Source organism: Zea mays, chromosome 8 (genome assembly GCF_902167145.1).
Source record: "Zea mays cultivar B73 chromosome 8, Zm-B73-REFERENCE-NAM-5.0, whole genome shotgun sequence".
Classification (NCBI taxonomy): domain Eukaryota; kingdom Viridiplantae; phylum Streptophyta; class Magnoliopsida; order Poales; family Poaceae; genus Zea; species Zea mays.
The window spans coordinates 6,492,855-6,511,806 of NC_050103.1; the positions used below are offsets into that span (position 1 = coordinate 6,492,855).

Below are 18,952 nucleotides of genomic sequence, written 5' to 3' on the forward strand. Positions count from 1 at the left end.
GGGCTTAGCCCGAGTCCGAGCCCTGAGTCGGGCGGAGCGGAGTTCGCCGTCTTTCGGAACTTAGCCCGAGTCCGAGCCCTGGGTCGGGCGGAGCGGAGTTCGCCGTCTTCCGGGGCTTAGCCCGAGTCCGAGCCCTGGGTCGGGCGGAGCGGAGCTTCCTATGGTGCCTTTGGCAGGGCCTGACTGCTTGTCAGTCTCACTCTGTCAAGTGGCACTGCAGTCGGAGTGGAGCAGGCGGCGCTGTCCTTCTGTCAGGCCGGTCAGTGGAGCGGCGAAGTGACGGCGGTCACTTCGGCTCTGCCGGGGGGCGCGCGTCAGGATAAAGGTGTCAGGCCACCTTTGCGTTAAATGCTCCTGCGATTTGGTCGGTCGGTGCGGCGATTTAGTCAGGGTTGCTTCTTAGCGAAGGCAGGGCCTCGGGCGAGCCGGAAATATGTTCGCCGTCGGAGGGGGGCCTCGGGCGAGACGGAAATCCTCCGGGGTCGGCTGCCCTTGTCCGAGGCTAGGCTCGGGCGAGGCGTGATCAAGTCGCTCGAATGGACCGATCCCTGACTTAATCGCACCATCAGGCCTTAGCAGCTTTATGCTGATGGGGGTTACCAGCTGAGAATTAGGAGTCTTGAGGGTACCCCTAATTATGGTCCCCGACAGGGCCCATAACAGCCCGTAACATTCCACCCCTCATTAAAAACAGCTCTTCCGCGAGCTGTGAACACTACCAACGATGACTCGACTCAAAAACTAAAACAACACTAATACTAAGTCGTGTACATCTCGACTTAGTATTTTATTCACCTAAAACAATTAATTTAGAGTTGTAAAAAGAAAATAGTGGGACAGAGCCCAATTACTTTGCCAATTCGGTCCAAATTGGGACCAAGACGTCCCATTAGTGGAAGGCCTGGCCCAGATTGGAACCGTAGGCAGCTAGTCTGGCCACCACGGTCCACGAGCAGATCGTCATGCAAGGAAGAACCGACCGGCTGGCTATCCCACCCGCCACCATGTCGAGCTCCCCGAAGGTCTTTTTCGCCTCCTCGCACCGCGCGGGGGCACTGTGCTAGCTGCCCTCCTTGTCGGCCTTCTCTGCAGCCTGCCTCCTCGTCGGCTTCCTCGTCATCGCCTTCGACTTGGCTTTGATGGCGAGACAATCCCGCGACTGCAGAAGCCGCACGTCACGCAGCCCGCGCGGGCCCCGCAGCGACGCCCCCCCCAACCTCTGATCTCGATCCAGCCACGCCCGAGGAAGCAACATTGTGGCTCCACGGCACGATGAACAAGCTATAGGAGCGTCTGCTCAAGAGGCTGGAGAAGGCGAACGCAGAGGCGTTGGCCCGATGCACCGACCTCTCCGACCCCGGCCACGCCGGCGAGGGCGGATTTGCCGACCTCCGGCACCTCGAGGAGTACTCCCTCGCGGGGCTCGTCTGCCTCCTCCAGAGCACCGCCGCCGCTGCCCATGTGGCCGCCTCAGCCCGCGCCCAAGCCATCGTCGCTCACGCCCAAGCCTCCATCGGTCACGCCTGTGACTAACCTTGGATTAGGCGAGATAATAGCCCCCTCGGGTACTGTAGCATATATATAAGCAGACAATAATATATGGGCCTTATGGGCCTTAACACCCCCTGTCAAACTCAAGGCGGAAGTGGAGGATTTGAAGCATTGAGTTTGAGTAGATGAAACCGATGTTGTGCCCTAGTTTGTGCTTTTGTGAAGAAATCCGCAAGCTGTAATTCTGAGGGCACATATTGAAGATCAATGGTCTTCTGATGACAATGATATCTAGTGAATGAGACATCAACACCAATGTGTTTTGTGAGTTCACGCTTCACTGGATCATGACAGATTTGTATAGTTCCAGTGTTGTCACAACGAAGAAGTGTAGGCGAGTCACAAGAAACACCTAGATCAGCCAAGAGCCAACGAATCCAGATAATCTCAGCAGTAGTAGTAGCCAGGGCTCGAAGTTCTGCTTCAGTACTAGATCTAGATACAGCAGCTTGCTTCTTGGATTTCCAAGCAACAGGGGATGATCCAAGAAGAATACAGTAACCAGTGATGGAGCGACGATCTGTAGGATCACTGGCCCAGGTAGCATCAGAGTAAGCATGAAGCTGAAGTGGAGAATTTGAGTCATAAAATAAAAATTGTGTTTTTGTCCCCCGTAAATATCTAAGCACACGAAGTAAGTGCCCATAATGAACTGATGTAGGAGCAGAGACAAACTGACTCAAGATCTGTACCGCATGAGCAATATTCGGCCTGGTGACAGTAAGGTAAACTAAGCTGCCAACAAGATGTCTATATCGAGATGGATCCTCCAAAGGTGTCCCATCAGTCGGACGAAGAGATAAGTGAAGATCCATAGGCGTGGCAACAGTGCGAGTATCACTAAGACCAGAACGATCAAGAAGATCTTGTATGTACTTGGCCTGAGAAAGATAAATACCATTTCGAGTCTGCAAAACTTCAATGCCCAAAAAATAATTGAGTGCCCCCAAGTCAGACATTTGAAATTCCTTACTCAGGTACGCCTTCACATGAGCAATATGGTCTGGATCATTGCCTGTAATCAACATGTCATCAACATATAGTAAGAGCAACGTGCGGCCTCGTGAAGACACATGTATGAACAATGCAGGATCATGATCACTAGAATAGAAACCACAAGCCTTGATGACAGAAACAAATCTCTCAAACCAAGCACGAGGAGCTTGTTTGAGACCATACAAGGCTCGACGGAGACGACAGACATGCCCTGAGGGAACATCTATCCCAGGAGGTGGATGCATATAGACTTCCTCATGTAGATCACCGTGAAGAAACGCATTTTTGACATCCATCTGAGAGATAGTCCAAGAAGATGAGGCTGCAACAGCAAGTAAGGCTCGAACAGTAGTCAGATGGGCCACAGGTAGGGCTGACAATGGGCCTCAAATTTTACACTATAAAACTTAAGGATCGAATCGGATTAGGATCGGGCTTTGTTTCTATTCATTTTTGAACTAGAAATAATTTAGGGCCTTACCAAATTGTGAAGAGGTATTTGGATCGTGATCCATTACCACCCCTAGCCACAGGTGCAAAAGTCTCATCATAGTCAACACCCTGAGTCTGTTGAAAACCTCTGGCCACAAGACGAGCTTTATATCGCTCAATAGACCCATCAGGTTTGGTTTTAACTTTGAAGACCCATTTGCACGTGATAGGTACAACACCAGCAGGTAACGGAACAACATCCCATGTACATGTGCGATGAAGGGCATTTAATTCATCAGTCATAGCTGCCACTCAGGTATACCAGAAGCCTCTTTATAAGATGATGGTTCAGCAATGACTGCACCGGCACAGGAAAACCCATAACGGTCTGGAGCTGCAATAGTGTCACGGTCACGAAGATGATACCCCTGATTAAAAACAACATGAGAGTCATCATTGTTAGTACAAGGCTCAGCAACAGGATCATCATCAGGACTGGCCGTGGGATTGGAGCGAGGACGGCGAATGTAAGTCTGAGTAACAGGTGGTTTGGAAGAGTAAGACTGAGATGGTGTGGAAGTGGAAGGTGGTGCGATGGGAATAAGAGCATCTGGTGTAGAAACAGTAGGTGGTAATACTGATGAAGTTTCAGAAATGGGAGGAAGGCTCATGAAGGCGGTAGACTCTGTGGAATGAAAAGAAGAATGAGTGGAAGAGTTGTAAAAGAAGGGTCGGTTTTCATTAAAGCTCACATCTCGAGAAATACGCATGCGACGAGAAGATGAATCATAACACCGATAGCCTTTATGTTCAGGGCTGTATCCAAGAAAAACACACTCAACAGATTGAGCAGTCAATTTAGTACGTTCACGAGGGGATAATAGAACATAACACGTACATCCAAAAACTCGAAGGTGGTCATATCGTGGAGGAGTTCCGAAAAGGACTTCACCAGGTGTTTTGCCAGAGAGTTTGGATGACGGTTGTCTATTGATTAGGTAAACCGCAGTAGAAACTGCTTCACCCCAAAAATGTGAAGGAACAAAAGAAGATATCAACAAAGTGCGAGCAGTTTCTATAATGTGACGGTGTTTGCGTTCAGCCACACCGTTCTGTGCATGAGCACCAGAGCAAGAAAGCTGAGCAAGAGTGCCCTCTGAAGTCAAAAACTGGCGAAAATTATCAGATAAATATTCACCACCAGAATCAGAACGAAAGGTTTTAATATGAGTGGAAAATTGAGTGTGAATCATGCGAGCAAAGGTTTTATAAATAGAAATCAGCTCAGAGCGGCGTTTCATGAAATAAATCCAAGTGTAGCGAGAATGATCATCAATAAAAATGACATAGTATTTATATCCACCTTTTGACACAAAAGGTGCAGGACCCCAAATATCAGAGTGAACCAAATCAAAGGGTTCAACAGAATGAGAATCACTAGTAAAATATGGAAGTTGTATTTGTTTTCCAAGATGACAACCCTTACAATGAAAATTAGACTCAACCGAAGTATGACCTAAGCAACCTGACTTTATTAGAGTAGACAATCTAGAGCCACACAAATGACCTAGACGATGATGCCACTGGGTAAAAGACGCAATAGAAGCAAGGGTAGCTGAAAGGACATGTGCTGGAGATGTAGCCAAGGAAGAAAGCCGCAAGGAGTCCAAGATGTAGAGGCGAGGAGCTGCTCTACGGCGACGGCCAGTCCCAATCACTTCCCCTGTGCGAAGGTCCTGTACAAAACAAGATGAGTCATCAAATCCGACAAAGCAATTATGATCCGTAATTTGACCTACTGAAAGAAGATCCATAGATAGCTCAGGGACAAAGAAAATATTGGGCCTGTTTGGTTCAGCTTTTTTCTGACCAGCTTTTCTGAAAATCTAGCTGTGGGGAGAATCTGGCTGTGGGAAGAATTTGAGTATCATTACGACTACGTGTGGAGGAAGATAAAGTTGTTTATAGGACTTAGGATCTAGAAAGTGACAGATTCCTACTATTACAACGACTCAACCGATTATGTGTTTATGTTGATTTTGGATGGTTTTTGGCCCAACGAATTTTATAAAAGCTGGCTGAAAAGCTGAGCGTTTGGCAGTCCGCAGCAGCTTTTGGTGGCCAGAAGCTGCCAGAAGCCGAAACAAACAGGCCCATTAGGTACTGTAAAGTGAGGATCAGAAAGAGAACCCTTATGAGTAATGTGGCATACAGTACCATCAGCTGTCTGCACTGAAGCACCATCTGTGACAGGTGTAGTAGTAGCCAACTTTGACTGATCAGACGTGACATGAAAGGAGGCTCCTGAATCAAGTACCCAGGCCGACTCTGAAGTAGAAGCGGACGAAGTGGCAGCAACGGCAACTGAACCTCTAGTAGATGGTCCTGGACCACGACCACGAGCAGCACGTCGTGCACGGAAATCAGTCAACTTCTCAGGAAACTTGACAAAGCAAAGCTCAGATCGATGATTGGTCTTGCCACAATGATCACAAGGCTTAAAATATTCTTAGGTTTCTGGGCAGCAGCCAACACACTGTGAGGATTACCACCATTAGAGGAAAGAGAGTTAAGACGAGTCTCTTCAGCAAGTAAATCAGACAACGCCTTAGCCATTGTGAGAGTGTCAGAACCCTGAAGTAAACGAGCACGAAGAGAATCAAACTCGGCCCGAACACCCATAACAAATTTGTAAGTGAAGAACTTCTCAATAAACTTATGAGCCGGACATGGATCAGCAGTACAAGCAGGCACCATTGATGTCAAAGCACTCATCAGGCGATCAAAGGCTGAGTAGTACTCATCAATACTCATATCATTTTGCTCAATAACATGTGTCTGCTGCATAAGGGTGTGTAATAGAGCACCACTATCCTGAACAAAACGCTCCTTCAAATGAGACCAGATGGATTTAGCAGTTTTGAATTTAGACAAACTCATAATCATAGACGGTTTGACGTTGTTCACCATAGCAGCCATCACTTTACCATCATTAAGCTGCCATGTTTTGATATCAGCAGCATTGCGACGATCATCAGCAAGAACAGGTGCCGCATCAGTCAAATGGAAGAGTAATCCATGTCCCCGGAGTGCAGTCTCAACACAGAAAGCCCACTCCGGATAATTTTGACCATCGAGAGTGATATTGACCACAATAGCATTTGTCTTCATATTGAATTCAATGGAAATAAGTGAAACCAAACAAACCAGAGGAGCCGCAACTGACAGCAGCCCGACTTGGACGACTTGACGAAGATCCTGGGCAGCGGAAACCGAGATGGACAGCAGCTGTCACCGTGTTGCAGATAATCAAGGCCACCTCAACTCTGCCCGCAATGGCAGCCACCTGCGCAGAGACAGCAACGGCGCAGATCTGCAGCCCTGCCCGCAAGACGAGGTGACTGCGATGGTGACGAGGGACAGCGGGACGGCAGACACAGCAGGATCTGACAGCAGGCGGATCTGCGCACTCCCGGGACGTTGGATCTGCGCAGAGCAGGCCGTGCGCAGGGACGGCGGGCGGATCTGCGCAAATCTACGATTGGCGCAGGGGCAGCAGGTGGACCGGGCGCGGCAGACAGACGGCGGATCCGGCGGACGGTCAGCTGACAGCAGGTCGACGGGGCGCGGCAGAGGGCGAATCCGGCGGACGGCGGGATGCGCAGGTCGACGGTGCGGAGAGAGCGGATCCGGCGGGATGCGCAGGTCGACGGCGCGGACGGCGCGGATGTGCGGACGGCGCGGATGCGCAGGGACGGTGAATCCTCGACGAAGCGGCGGCCAGCAGGCCGCGACGGCGGCCAGGAAAAGGCCGCGACGGCGGCCGGGAAAAGGGGCCCGCGGCCGCGACGGCGGCCGGGAGGACAGCACAGCGACGGCGACGAAAAAATTTGGATCAGGGTGGGCTTAGACGTAAACCCTAACCCTAACCTCCTCTGATACCATGTGACTAACCTTGGATTAGGCGAGACAATAGCCCCCTCGGGTACTGTAGCATATATATAAGCAGACAATAATATATGGGCCTTATGGGCCTTAACAACGCCCAGGCCGCCTTCGCCACTCGTGACCACGTTGCCTGCGTCCAAGCTGCCCGTGGTAGAAGCAGAGGAGTCGACCCACGCCTGCTCGAGCTTGGACAAATAAGCGTTGTGGGAATCCAGCCTGTTATTTATGGTTTGCAGTTGTGCCAGGATGCGATCAAGTTTCTCCGCATTAGAGAGGGTCCCCAGATCGTCGACGGCGCTGGACATGGTCGCCGATGCGCCAGCCTGGCTCCGATACCAAATTATTACGAACACAGATATTTAACAATATAGATCTAGTACTCGCCCTCTTCTAGGAGGCCCTTGGGTAAAACCAGACCGCCCTCCCGGTATTATATTAAGAAGAGACCGAAACATGGTCACGGCCGAGAAAATCTCTGAACCTTGGACCCCATCACTAGCGGGCCGTCATCGCCCACTCTGCAATGGTTCAGCCGGAGGGTGGCACGCAAAATGTAACTCGGGGCGAGGCACAGCAAGGGGATTTTTTTAACCAAGCCCAAAATTCGCCACCGAGGGGGGATCGAACCCAGAACCTAGAGGTGCTACTCGAAAGCCTTAGCCATTACGTTAGAGGCCCTTTCGCCTGTCACGTGGAAATCAACAGATAAAGATGGACATGGACTTAAATAGTTGAGATGTCTAGTGAGATCACATAAACATTGAAATGACTATATCACATAAAAGGAAAAGGTACCAAACCTGCATGAACATGACAGCTTCTGAAACAGAGAAAAGGGTATTAAGGAACTCCCATCGAATTTCTTTCCGCAGGTCCACCAATTCTCTTCCATATATTTCACTATTCAAAAACATGAATTAGAGTTCTCATCAATGAAGCCCAGAAACTTTGACGAAATGTGTTACCTCTACCTCACAGCACGAGTGGAAAGCATTTGGGTACCATGCATGGCCCTCTTAATGTACCCAAATCGATCAGCTTTAACCAAGTTTCCCTTCTCTTTATCAATAACAAGACCTCTTATGACCTGTGACACAGCAATTGTATCACTAGAGGTGATTTAAGTGCTTCAATGTATTAGGAAAGAAGTGCACTGCAGGCACTACCAGGTCAGGGTCAAATTTAAGGTCATCTACTGGAAAACCCATGCTCTTGAGGTTGTCCATCCCATAGTCATATGCACGTCCTTCCCAGGCCTGCAGAAATGTTATGTGATTGCCATAATAGTTGCATTGAACAAAATTATACTATCTCCAATCCAAATATAAGTCCAATGTCCTATGTCAAACTATTATTTTAACTTTTACAATCAATAGCTAAAATTCATAAACATTGACAGCATAAGACTATGTTAGTAGATTCATCATGAAAAAATACTTCCACAATATATAACCCTTCATATTAGAAATTGACACAATGTATTTACATAGAAGTCAGTGTACTAATGGAAATACAGGGATTGGAGGAAATGTTTATATTTAAAACTATCTGCATTACAAACACATTGAAAACTCACAGCAACTAACCCCTGACATGAACTTTATGAACAAAAAATTGAAGGAAAAAAACTTTAATTGGCACTTGAGAATTTAGATCACTCATACACAATCGTTTGGAGTTACCGGTCAAATCAGCTCAACATATTTACAGAATTTTCGAAAAGTGCAACTGGGTATCAGAAAAGTTTATAGGCGAATCAAAAAAATGGGCCATGAAGTACCATCACATTGTAATGAATTAATGTATAGTCCATATCGTAGCCAACTACACTGATAGATCGAAGATTTAGTGTCCTGGTGCAGAAAATTCCACGAGGAGAGTGTCTTACTGAAAACGGGTCCTGCATTTTTAGCAAACTGATGTTAGTAATGTTTTTGGAAGGCTGACTGGTTTTGTCATCGTGATGATACTCAAACAAGATATGATTGGCAAAGGGGCAACCAAAAATGGAAGTTCAAGAACAAAGTGCTAGAATGTTAGCAGATAGAATATAACTGCAAAATTAATTCTGATTTACGATGCAAAATAGTATTAATGAGTTTGATTATAGCCTGTCTTTCAAAAGAATATGCTTTTGTCTATTTGATTATAGCCTGTTGCCTGTCTTTCAAAAGAATATACTTTTGTATATTCCTCATTTCCTTGGAATGTTTCAGCATTTCCATGATTAATGTATTCACTAAAGTTATACTTCACTGAATGTTGGAGCTTTTGTTGCTAGAAAAGCACGTCTCTTGTAACTTAATCATAAAAAGGGAATGCCCTGTCAAGATCGATCACGCAGAAAAAATATCAAACCATTTGACAACAGTTATTTTGGGATGCATTTTACAGTAAAACTTTTTTTCTCTCGAACACGCAGGAGAGCTGTGTATCTTTGTATTAAGAAGAAAGAGGGTCCAGAACCCTTACAACACACGCCCACACACCCCTGACTGTTTGCTTGTAATCACATCCACGCCCTTTGCTTACAAGCATTTTAAGTAAATCTTAAAAAGTTAAAATAGTCAAAAACCATATAGTTTTGTTTGACTCCTTTCCCAACAAAGGAGGCCATAAAATAATTTTAGCGAAATGGATACATCGATTTTGAAAACTGAAATGTCAGTGCAAGAGAAAATTTTCCTTTCACCAACAAGGGAACCATCATTCTCTTCTGGCAGGAAGAAAAAAGGGCCGTTGATGCTTCACAGGTTATCGATAACCATCTTTTTTCCATTACTTGATGGCCAAATCATAAACCTCAACCGCGACGTTAGTTTTTCGACGAAAATAAATGTCGTGTATTTGGCTGACCATGAGATTGTGAGACCATTGGCACAATTTACTGTCAGGGATCGTGATGACTGCATCCACTACAAGCCAACACTTTGATTCTCGCCTGCCAGAAACTATAAATGCCTATAATATTAGAGGTCACACCAGGCATGAAGAGCAGTAACTTATTCTTACACATGATAGCTGCCTGTTAGTTGACTAAATTCTAAACACATGAGTGGTCAAACATCTCTGGCTCGTGGAATTCTAATGATAATGACATTTTTAAAAAAAAAGTGTGTAACAGAGTGGAGGTAAAAAAATGCTACTACAATTATATGATGGTAGGGTTATAAGAGGAAGTATTGACCGGTTGACCCCTTATTCCTTAGGCCTTGTTCGGTTGCATGAGGATTGGAGGGGATTGAGGAGAATTAAATCCCCTTCTATTCAAAAAATTGAATAGAAGGGGATTTCATCCCCTCCAATCCCCCTCAATCCACCTCTAACCAAACAAGCCCTTAAGTGGATAGTTATGATCTTTTGTCTAAATTCCATAACATAACACATTTGTATAGGTTACCAGGAACTAAACATGCATTGGTGACAACATCAATGAGTCTTGCACAGGGAACATAAATAGAAACGAAGAAGCATACCGAACATCAACAATGACAAGATAATGCTTAAAAGGATAGAACCGTACTGCAATTCCCAAGTCATGAAGCAATGTTTCAGCTTCTCCCGCTTCTTTCCAAGCTATCTCCTCAATAGGACCATGCAAAGTTGACTTGCTGTTCCCTAAAGTTAATGCAGCTATAAGAAATCACAAAGCTATTATGATCCAAATTTGATGATGTTGCAGTATATTCCAATTAGCCATTAGGAGAATTCAGAAGACGTCTACTTATAACCACGTAAGAATATAGTGGTCCATGCTTATGTCTCACAATTGTATACTTCATAAATTTGCGCAATAGTGTAGTATCACCCACGAATCAACATCGATTACCCGCATGAACTCGAGAATAAGGAGACCTAGAGCTCACCAAGCGCCTCGAGGCGCTCCCTCCTCACGTTCAAATCCCCCCTGGTGCTTTCCCCTAGGTAGTCCACCTCCGAGAGCCCCGACGAGGTGACCGAGAAGTAGGACTCCTCCTCGTCCTCGAGACCGTCCTCCTCATCCCGCTCCCCCTCCACCGCAACCGGTCTACTGGCGTCGAGCGCGCGGCACCGAAGACGGATGGGAGGGCGGAAGCGGGGGGAAACTCTGAGCAGACTTTGTGGCCGATGTGTATGTACAGCGAACTGCGGGAGCAACGGCCGCGGCGGGGTCCGGAGATAGAGGAGGCGCACCATCTCGGCGGCGTCCGCCATTGCTTGCTGTGTGCGCGGCTGCGGCCCCCGGCCCTAGCTGTTTGGTACGCCTGCGCGACCGCGAGGACAGAACGGGGAAGCGAGGACCGGGTAGAGTAGAATCGACGAAAAGGTAGCAGCTGTTTGTTTGATTATAATATAACCAGATTATATAATTCAATAAATTAGTTTAAAATTTATTGGATTATATAATTTGGTCAAATTATAATCTTAAATAAACACCCTCTAAGGGCTTGTTCGGTTATTCCCAATACACATGGATTGGATGGGATTGGAAAAAATTGAGAAGAAGTTTGACTTGTTTGGGATTCAAACCCATCCAATCCCACTCAATCCACATGGATTGAGAGCTAACCGAACAAGCCCTAAGTTGGATCACACGTTTTATAAGAGTATTTTCCATCATTCTGAACTAAACAATGTTTAAAATCTAAAATCTCAACCAATCAACTACAACAAAATTAATTCCTCTAATTCTACATATTCTTGTAATTAAATTTAAAATCACTTTCTACTCTAGATTTTTCATATTACTACCATTTATGTTTCCAAAATATCATGTTTTTATAAAATCTACATTCAACAGTTGTTTTAAACAAATATATTTTAGCTTTCATACAACTGTCCGCTCACAACAGCTCACAGCTAAAATCGTATTTTTTTTAAGAATCTGCAGCTTTCTGAATAAAACTCGTTGTCAAAAATATGCAATGCTCCTTCCGTTATAATTTATAATTTGCCTGAGTTTTTTACACCAATTTAGTCGCCTCGTGTTATTAAAAATCATAATAATTATTTGTTAGTATTATGATATCGTTTGCCATATAATATACTTTAAGTATGACTTTAAAATTTTCAATTTCTTGCAAAAAAATTGAATAAGATGAACCCATCAAATTTGGTGTCAAAAAGTCAGAACTGGAACATAGTGAGTTTCAACTAAATCGGTACACTAGCAGAATAGATTTTCTTAAAATCTACATATTTATCTAGTTCAATTTAGAATCATCTACTACTCTATATTTTTCCAATTTTTACCATTCAATCTACAATTGGCTATTATTTTGACCAGACATATTTTTAGCTTTCTTACAATCGTCGAAGTCACATTAGCTTTCTCATAGCTCATAGCTAAAATTATTTTTTAGGAATCCACGGCTAAACCAAACTACTATGAGATCGGATCAGTGCCAGACCAACGAGCTACGGTCGTTACCGACCAGATCAATGACAATCGTAGTCGATACGGCTAGGCGATCGGCAGCTCAATCCCACGGCCCATGTCAATCGGTATCGAATCAGCGTTGGGCTACTGCCCACGTGCTGTCATGTGTCATTTTTATTGGTCCACGTCGTTTTTGTTAAGAACTACGTCACCACGGATCACCAGATCCGCTCACTTCCCTCCCGTCAGCAGTAGAGGCGCGAGAAGCTGTAGAAGACCCGTCTCCCTTCCCATAAGCACGACAGAGGAAACACACGAGACACATGGTATAGGGTTGGGCCTCTGGCCTCTTTCTCTTCTCTATTCCATATGAGGGGTACAGGTTCTATATATAGAGACGCGATAGCCCTCAGGGCTATATTCGGTATTTGACCACATAACCCTTCATTAGGGTTTCTCAACACTCCCCCTTGGGCGAATACCGCGACCAACACATGCCTCATTAAAACTCCAAAAAAACCCAATGGGAAAAATATGGAGAAAGAGTGCATGGTGATACAAATTGCATTTGCACCTTGTTGCCTCGTTAAAAACCTCATGTGAGAAACTTCAAGAAAACTCACCAAGGGAAAAAGAGTACAACGGCTGTCATCGGGACAGATTTCGATCCTCTGGGATCTAGATTCTATTGAATCTTCTACAAAGACTAATTTTAGAAATGTGCTCCCCCTGATTCTTGCAAAACTGTATCAATATGGCAAAATATTTTCTTCTGGAAGTATATGCACATATAGATTTAGCAAACAGATTGCATATCCTTGCAAAGATTATTTCAGGAGCTTCACCTCAACTTTTTAGGATACACGAGGTAAGTGCACGTATCAACATAAATAAGCCACTTCGACTAGTGGTGTTCGATCGACTAGATCTACATATTCGATAGAAACTTCCATAAAGGTTCATATATTGATCATCAAGCTGACGCCTTCAGGCATAGAATATGACATTTATTGTCTCACGGTTGTGATCAATATAAGCATTCGCTCCCCCTGACGATGACATCCGTCAAAGTCGTTATCCCTCATAACTCAAGCATATTCTTCAAGATATATGTCTCATTGTTCATCTGGAATAACGAGAATGGATGAGGTTGGGTGCTATCATTTTCTATCTTACACCACAATTTATACATAGTTGTGCAAAGCAAATAACATGTCCTTCAATAGGACTTAGGGGATAATATAGTTGCAATAGTACATATTCTAAATATGACACATCGCTCCAGGCGTTCATCCATCGCAACTTCTATGATGGTGTAACAAAAGTCCATCAAAGATCGTAATCCATCAGGGATTTTTCATCGATCAGATACATCGTTATAGTCTATCATTCTGGCACAATGGGGATATTTTTGCCAGTAACACCTAAACCTTATATGTTTCTGCCATCGGGGCTTTAGAGGATGCCGTAATTCCACATCAAGTGGAAAATATCATGAGTAAAACTCGTGGAATGCACATGTGCTTATTTGGTGAACTTCAAGTCCTTTGGTACCTCATCTTATTCCTTTTCGGGTCTGTATGGGTCTTTATCCCTTTATAGGGATTATCAAACTTTGGTGTTCAACACAGACTTTATTTCTTCTGGAAAGGTTCCATCAAGGAACTATAATCTCATCTAGGAGATATTCTCTCTACATAGAAGAGTGTTCATTCGTCAGGAATGTATTATTCGGTATGAGATTTATATGTTGCATATTTATAATTCAAAGATATGGATCCTCCTAGGATCTCATGACGGATCTTCAGAATCCTATTAACTGCATAATTTAATTCATGCCATTTGCCAGATATATTATATAGCGGAACAGTGTTTATTCAACATATATGTGGGATAGGTCTCTCACAAGACCACTTGAACCATCGCATTCACCACACATTATTTTAGCAGTGCCCATAAATGTCCGAACTTCAAGCTCGCGACTTTCATTTTGTGATTATTGGTTCAGCCTCGATTGCATTTATCAATGACCCGATAAGAGAGCTTCATGCACTCATGCCTAGGACTTTGTTTTGGATCCCTTTGCAATCTATAGAGGCAAGATAAGTGTCGACACATTTGTCTCCCACATTTAATAATGATCTCCGTCATTTCCCAAAACGAAAGATTCATTGTTCTATATTCCCAGCACAATGATATTGCGCGCGTTGCTAGGAACTTCATCATCAAGATGAACCTCTTCATGAGGCAAATCATCAGCAGGACGAGATCATCGGAGGAGAGTTATTACAGACCACGTGAATCTGCAATCAGAACATATGCTTTGACTAAGGCCAATGGATCATATTCGCAGGCGTCCCCGAGAATAGATCAAATGCCAATAAGTCAAATGTGGATATTATATTAATCCCGGGTATATCCACATCTACATCATGTAGAAGCATTCAAACCAATATGGTTACTCCTCAACGATTTCTGGCAAACTCCATATACACAGGAGTACACTCCGAACGACAGGTTCAGTTTGGCTTTTGTGCGTTTTATAGAATATTGAGGCATTACACTATATGGGCATTCCTCCCCCTAATGCCGAGATGTTCTAAAAGCATACATATAAAATCCCCAACCACAATCATCCAGTTGTGGCCAATGTATGCTATTGTGGTGATTTATTTGGGAAATCTTACGCACATTACAGATAGGGGTTTTTATGCAGTGAGCTTTGGACTTCGATTAATGTAGTGGCATGAATACTACATATTTGTCCTTCATCGTGAAGGATTAGTCTCAACATCCAGCGAGACATGCAACAACAAGTTGCTTCATGGTTACAATTCTGCAAACTTATTGTTATTACTACCAAATGCATAGTCAATCATTAACATTTAGACTAACATGCACAACACTATTTTATCCATAAGGGTCCTTCAGAGGCTCATGAATACCATACGTCGTTTGGAGCCATTAGTTGACTTCAGATCAACAAGTAAAATGACCATCAGGGTCTAGCGCTCACAAGGACATTCACTGGTTGTATTGTGCTTTGAGGCACATAGGAAAAATGTGTGTGTGTATAATGGTGGTAAAGTGCACGGCATCAGGCCAATGCTGCCAAACAGAGATTTTTATATGCAGAGATGTATAGTCCAGCTCATTTTATTATTGCCCATGGTTTACCCAATTACTCATACCGTTCTGAAATTGGGTATCGATTTATGAAACATTTTTAAGTATTATAATTTTGAGAGAGAATTTATAACAATAGTTATTAATTTATGGTGTTGCCAGCAGGGCAAACATTTCTCCTCATATTATATACCAAACTGTTCTATAAAGCATTATTTCAATCTCTTAGTTGTTCGGCAAAAAGAGAAGCTTTGGAATAGAACAGACAAGGCCAAGAATTCATTTTATCTGGGAAAAATCACCATATAACTAGCTTTTGATGAAGCAAATGATGATAACTGCTTGGCAAGAACGAAACAATATTGGTATCCGCCTAGGATCCATCTTCAACAACAGATAGTACTGCTCTCATACGAAGAAATCATCAGGGGTAGAGAGGATACAACAGGTCTCTACAAGATCTTCATATTTCTATCACAAATTATCATCACTGGTAGTTTATAGGTCAATAATTATGGATCTTCCGGCGCCAAGGACCAATGACATATTAATGCCCAATTTCACTTCAAGCTCTGTGGTGATGTGGGATTTCATAGTTATTTGTCTACTCTTCTCACTTCTGGTAGATCAGAGGTAGATAATGGTAAGCATGCTAATGGGTGGAATTCAGTGTAGTTCGGCTACATAAACCCCGTGTATGTGTCCATTCAGGACCAACCTTTACCATTTAGCTTACAGCGTATACCAAACTTGTCAAAGGACCATCTCGAGTCAATTCAGTGACTATAAGTATTTACAATTCCGAGAGATGTATGCGGCCCAAGCATAGAGGTCCTAGATAGAACGAGTAAAGTGGTTCGACGGGAACACACTATGGTTTTCACACCAACATAGTGAAATTTTTCTTAGAATGACCTCTCGGTATACTCGCAACTTCGTGTTGCTAGCGATTACATGTCCTTTTATCTCATAGTTTGCTTCATGCCATTCAGCGACAAAGAGAGCAATGTGCTAACATCTGGTTGAGCAATGTATGACTGAGATTTCTGGTCTTAAATTATTTGGTAAGGTCTTTTTGCTTACTAATAGAATCCCAATTTGTGATGTCTTATATGCCAAAAAGGTTTTCATGCATTATATATCTTCGGGTTACTTCGGGTAAAACTTTATGCATGAGGTGAGAGAGCAAAGAATTAACTTATCTGTGTTTCATTTATATTTTAATTTAATTTCCCAGATTTTCAAGTACCATACAGCTTGATATAGTTGTTATGGCCACTTGGCAATATAAATAAATATATGATGTCACACAACACAATCAAATAAAATATAGAGGTAAACAAAATTATTTACGAAGGTTGCGTTATGATGTGACTTTAGGGGCTTGAACAACCCACCACAATCTACGCGAGTACAAGCTCTATTGTATCTAGCGTCAACGCGTGTGCGACCATCAGGGCTATGACAACACAACAAGCCTTTGTAATAAGTACAACAGGCAAAATTATTGCTCGGTAATTGGGGTACACGATAAATCCACGCAACATGCGCAACAGGCGCAATCGTGGGTCGATGATCACGACAGACAGACAGTGCCTACAGGGCATGCGAAAAATACGCGACTCCGCGATGGCGGTTCGACTCAACGGGAGCTATCCGATTAAACGAGAGTGCTACATAGCAATCACATGACGCAGCCAAGTTCGTACGACACAAATATTGCGTCGTGTTGCCAGGGCGCAGCCAATGCCAAAACTCAGCCGTTTAATAATTTAGCCTGATCGGCATGTCCGGGTACCCACGATACAATTTAATTGCTCGGCGTGAGTTCAAAAGCTCAACGCAACACAAATATTTAGAGTCATTTGAGTATACACAATATAACCTTCACATGCATTTTAATAATTTTCTGCTAATTATTTACTACGGGAAATAATTATTAATACAGAAAAATAAACACCATAATTAATATATGGATATAACACATCAGGTGTAAAAGACATTTCTCCATATTTAAGCATGTATTTTCTACTAATTATTTACTACGGGAAATAATTAATTAAAGTAGAAACTGCAAAAATGGTTTATTCTATTTAATATTTGCTATAGAAAATAAATAGAATAAACAACATAGAGCATGTACATAAAATAAAAAAATGTACAAAAGTTTATTGATTCAGCGTGTATTTATGAAAAACCGGGCTTTAGAAATTGGCTAACTGCCTTGACCAGAACAATAGCGGCTCCTTTTTTTTCTTCATGCGTGGCCACCATAGGCATGCATGACTGCATGTAAGCGAAATTGTCGCTCCTCCATGGCTGCATGCAAGCGCACTACCGATGCCGTACTAAGCAGGTGCATGCATGTGACGTGCCACATCAAGGCAAAACGGCCCCTTCCTTTATTCACGGCACAAAGTGTGTCAGGAGCATACGTGTGGCCATTTTCTTTCTTTTTTTTTCTTTTGACCGCATAGGAAGCTCTCGCTCAGGCCCACAAAAAAAGAATTTTCAACCGCCTTGACTAGGTACAAGAGTGCATGTAAGGTACCGGTTCAACCCCGCACTCTCGATCGCCTGAAAAAAAAATGGATCTGTGACCGCGTCTCTAGACCAATTGCCACACATGGAGTGGCTTCTGACCAGGGCTAGCTGCCGCGATAGCGAGCGCTTCCGGCGCGGGTGCATCACCACGACGACGATAGCTATTTTGTCGCAGGATCGTAGCGCATGCAATAGATCATTAACAGTAAACATACCGCTCGATTACGTAGAGAGAGAATCGAAGCCTGTCGCGTAGGACAGTTTGGCTAGGCCGGAGGACCTGCCGGCTTGACGGAGAGTTGATGCAGATCTGATCCCGCAGCAACGTCGAGGTAGAGCGTGCTGATAACGTGTTGAGAACTACGTCACCACGGATCACCAGATCCGCTCCCTTCCCTCCCGTCAGCAGTAGAGGCGCGAGAAGCTGTAGAAGACCCGTCTCCCTTCCCATAAGCACGACAGAGGAAACACACGAGACACATGGTATAGGGTTGGGCCTCTGGCCTCTTTCTCTTCTCTATTCCATATGAGGGGTACAGGTTCTATATATAGAGACGCGATAGCCCTCAGGGCTATATTCGGTATTTGCCCACATAACCCTTCATTAGGGTTTCTCAACAGTTCTGATGTAAAAAATTTCAAAAAAAACCAAAAAAATCTAAAACTTATGAAAATATTTTGAGTTATGTAACTTTTATTTGTATGAATCATGTAGTTTTTTATAAAATATTGTGTTTCATTTTCAATAAGAGTTTAGCGTTGAGATGGTTGTAGATATGCACTCAAGCGTTGTGGCGGATACATGCCGATGGTGGTAGATGCAGCGGTTGTTGATATGGTTGCAGATATAAATCTGTTGTATTAGATCTAGCCTTAATGTAGTTTGGACACCAGTCGTCTATCGGTCTAGCTTAATGTTGATCGAGTAGATCAGTAGTAGGCTCGAAACGAGTCGGTCCACAGCTCGGTTTGGCAAATGAGTGAATCGAGCTAGGC

General features: G+C 43.9%; 1 protein-coding gene across 10 annotated transcripts in view; it reads right to left on the minus strand.

The window, feature by feature from the left end:
* The window catches only part of LOC100193261 (uncharacterized), a 48,258-nt gene extending 37,012 nt beyond the window's left edge, over positions 1-11,246 (minus strand). For 3 of the 10 annotated variants that reach the window (XR_004851737.1, XM_035961286.1, XM_035961287.1), the window contains exons 1-6: positions 10,794-11,246; positions 10,451-10,545; positions 8,708-8,827; positions 8,094-8,183; positions 7,899-8,014; positions 7,728-7,827 (exon numbers count right to left, since the gene is read on the minus strand). Coding sequence is in view for 9 of the 10 variants with exons in the window: in XM_035961286.1 (XP_035817179.1) it covers positions 7,728-7,827; positions 7,899-8,014; positions 8,094-8,183; positions 8,708-8,827; positions 10,451-10,545; positions 10,794-11,121 (849 nt within the window). In the remaining variant the exon portion in view is untranslated. Of the gene's footprint in view, positions 1-3,178; positions 4,716-5,196; positions 5,291-7,727; positions 7,828-7,892; positions 8,015-8,093; positions 8,184-8,707; positions 8,828-10,450; positions 10,546-10,793 lie in introns of those variants that run through there. The other 7 variants (XM_035961284.1, XM_035961283.1, XM_035961290.1 and 4 more) reach the window with 7 other exon arrangements.
* Between the last annotated feature and the right edge of the window lie 7,706 nt (positions 11,247-18,952).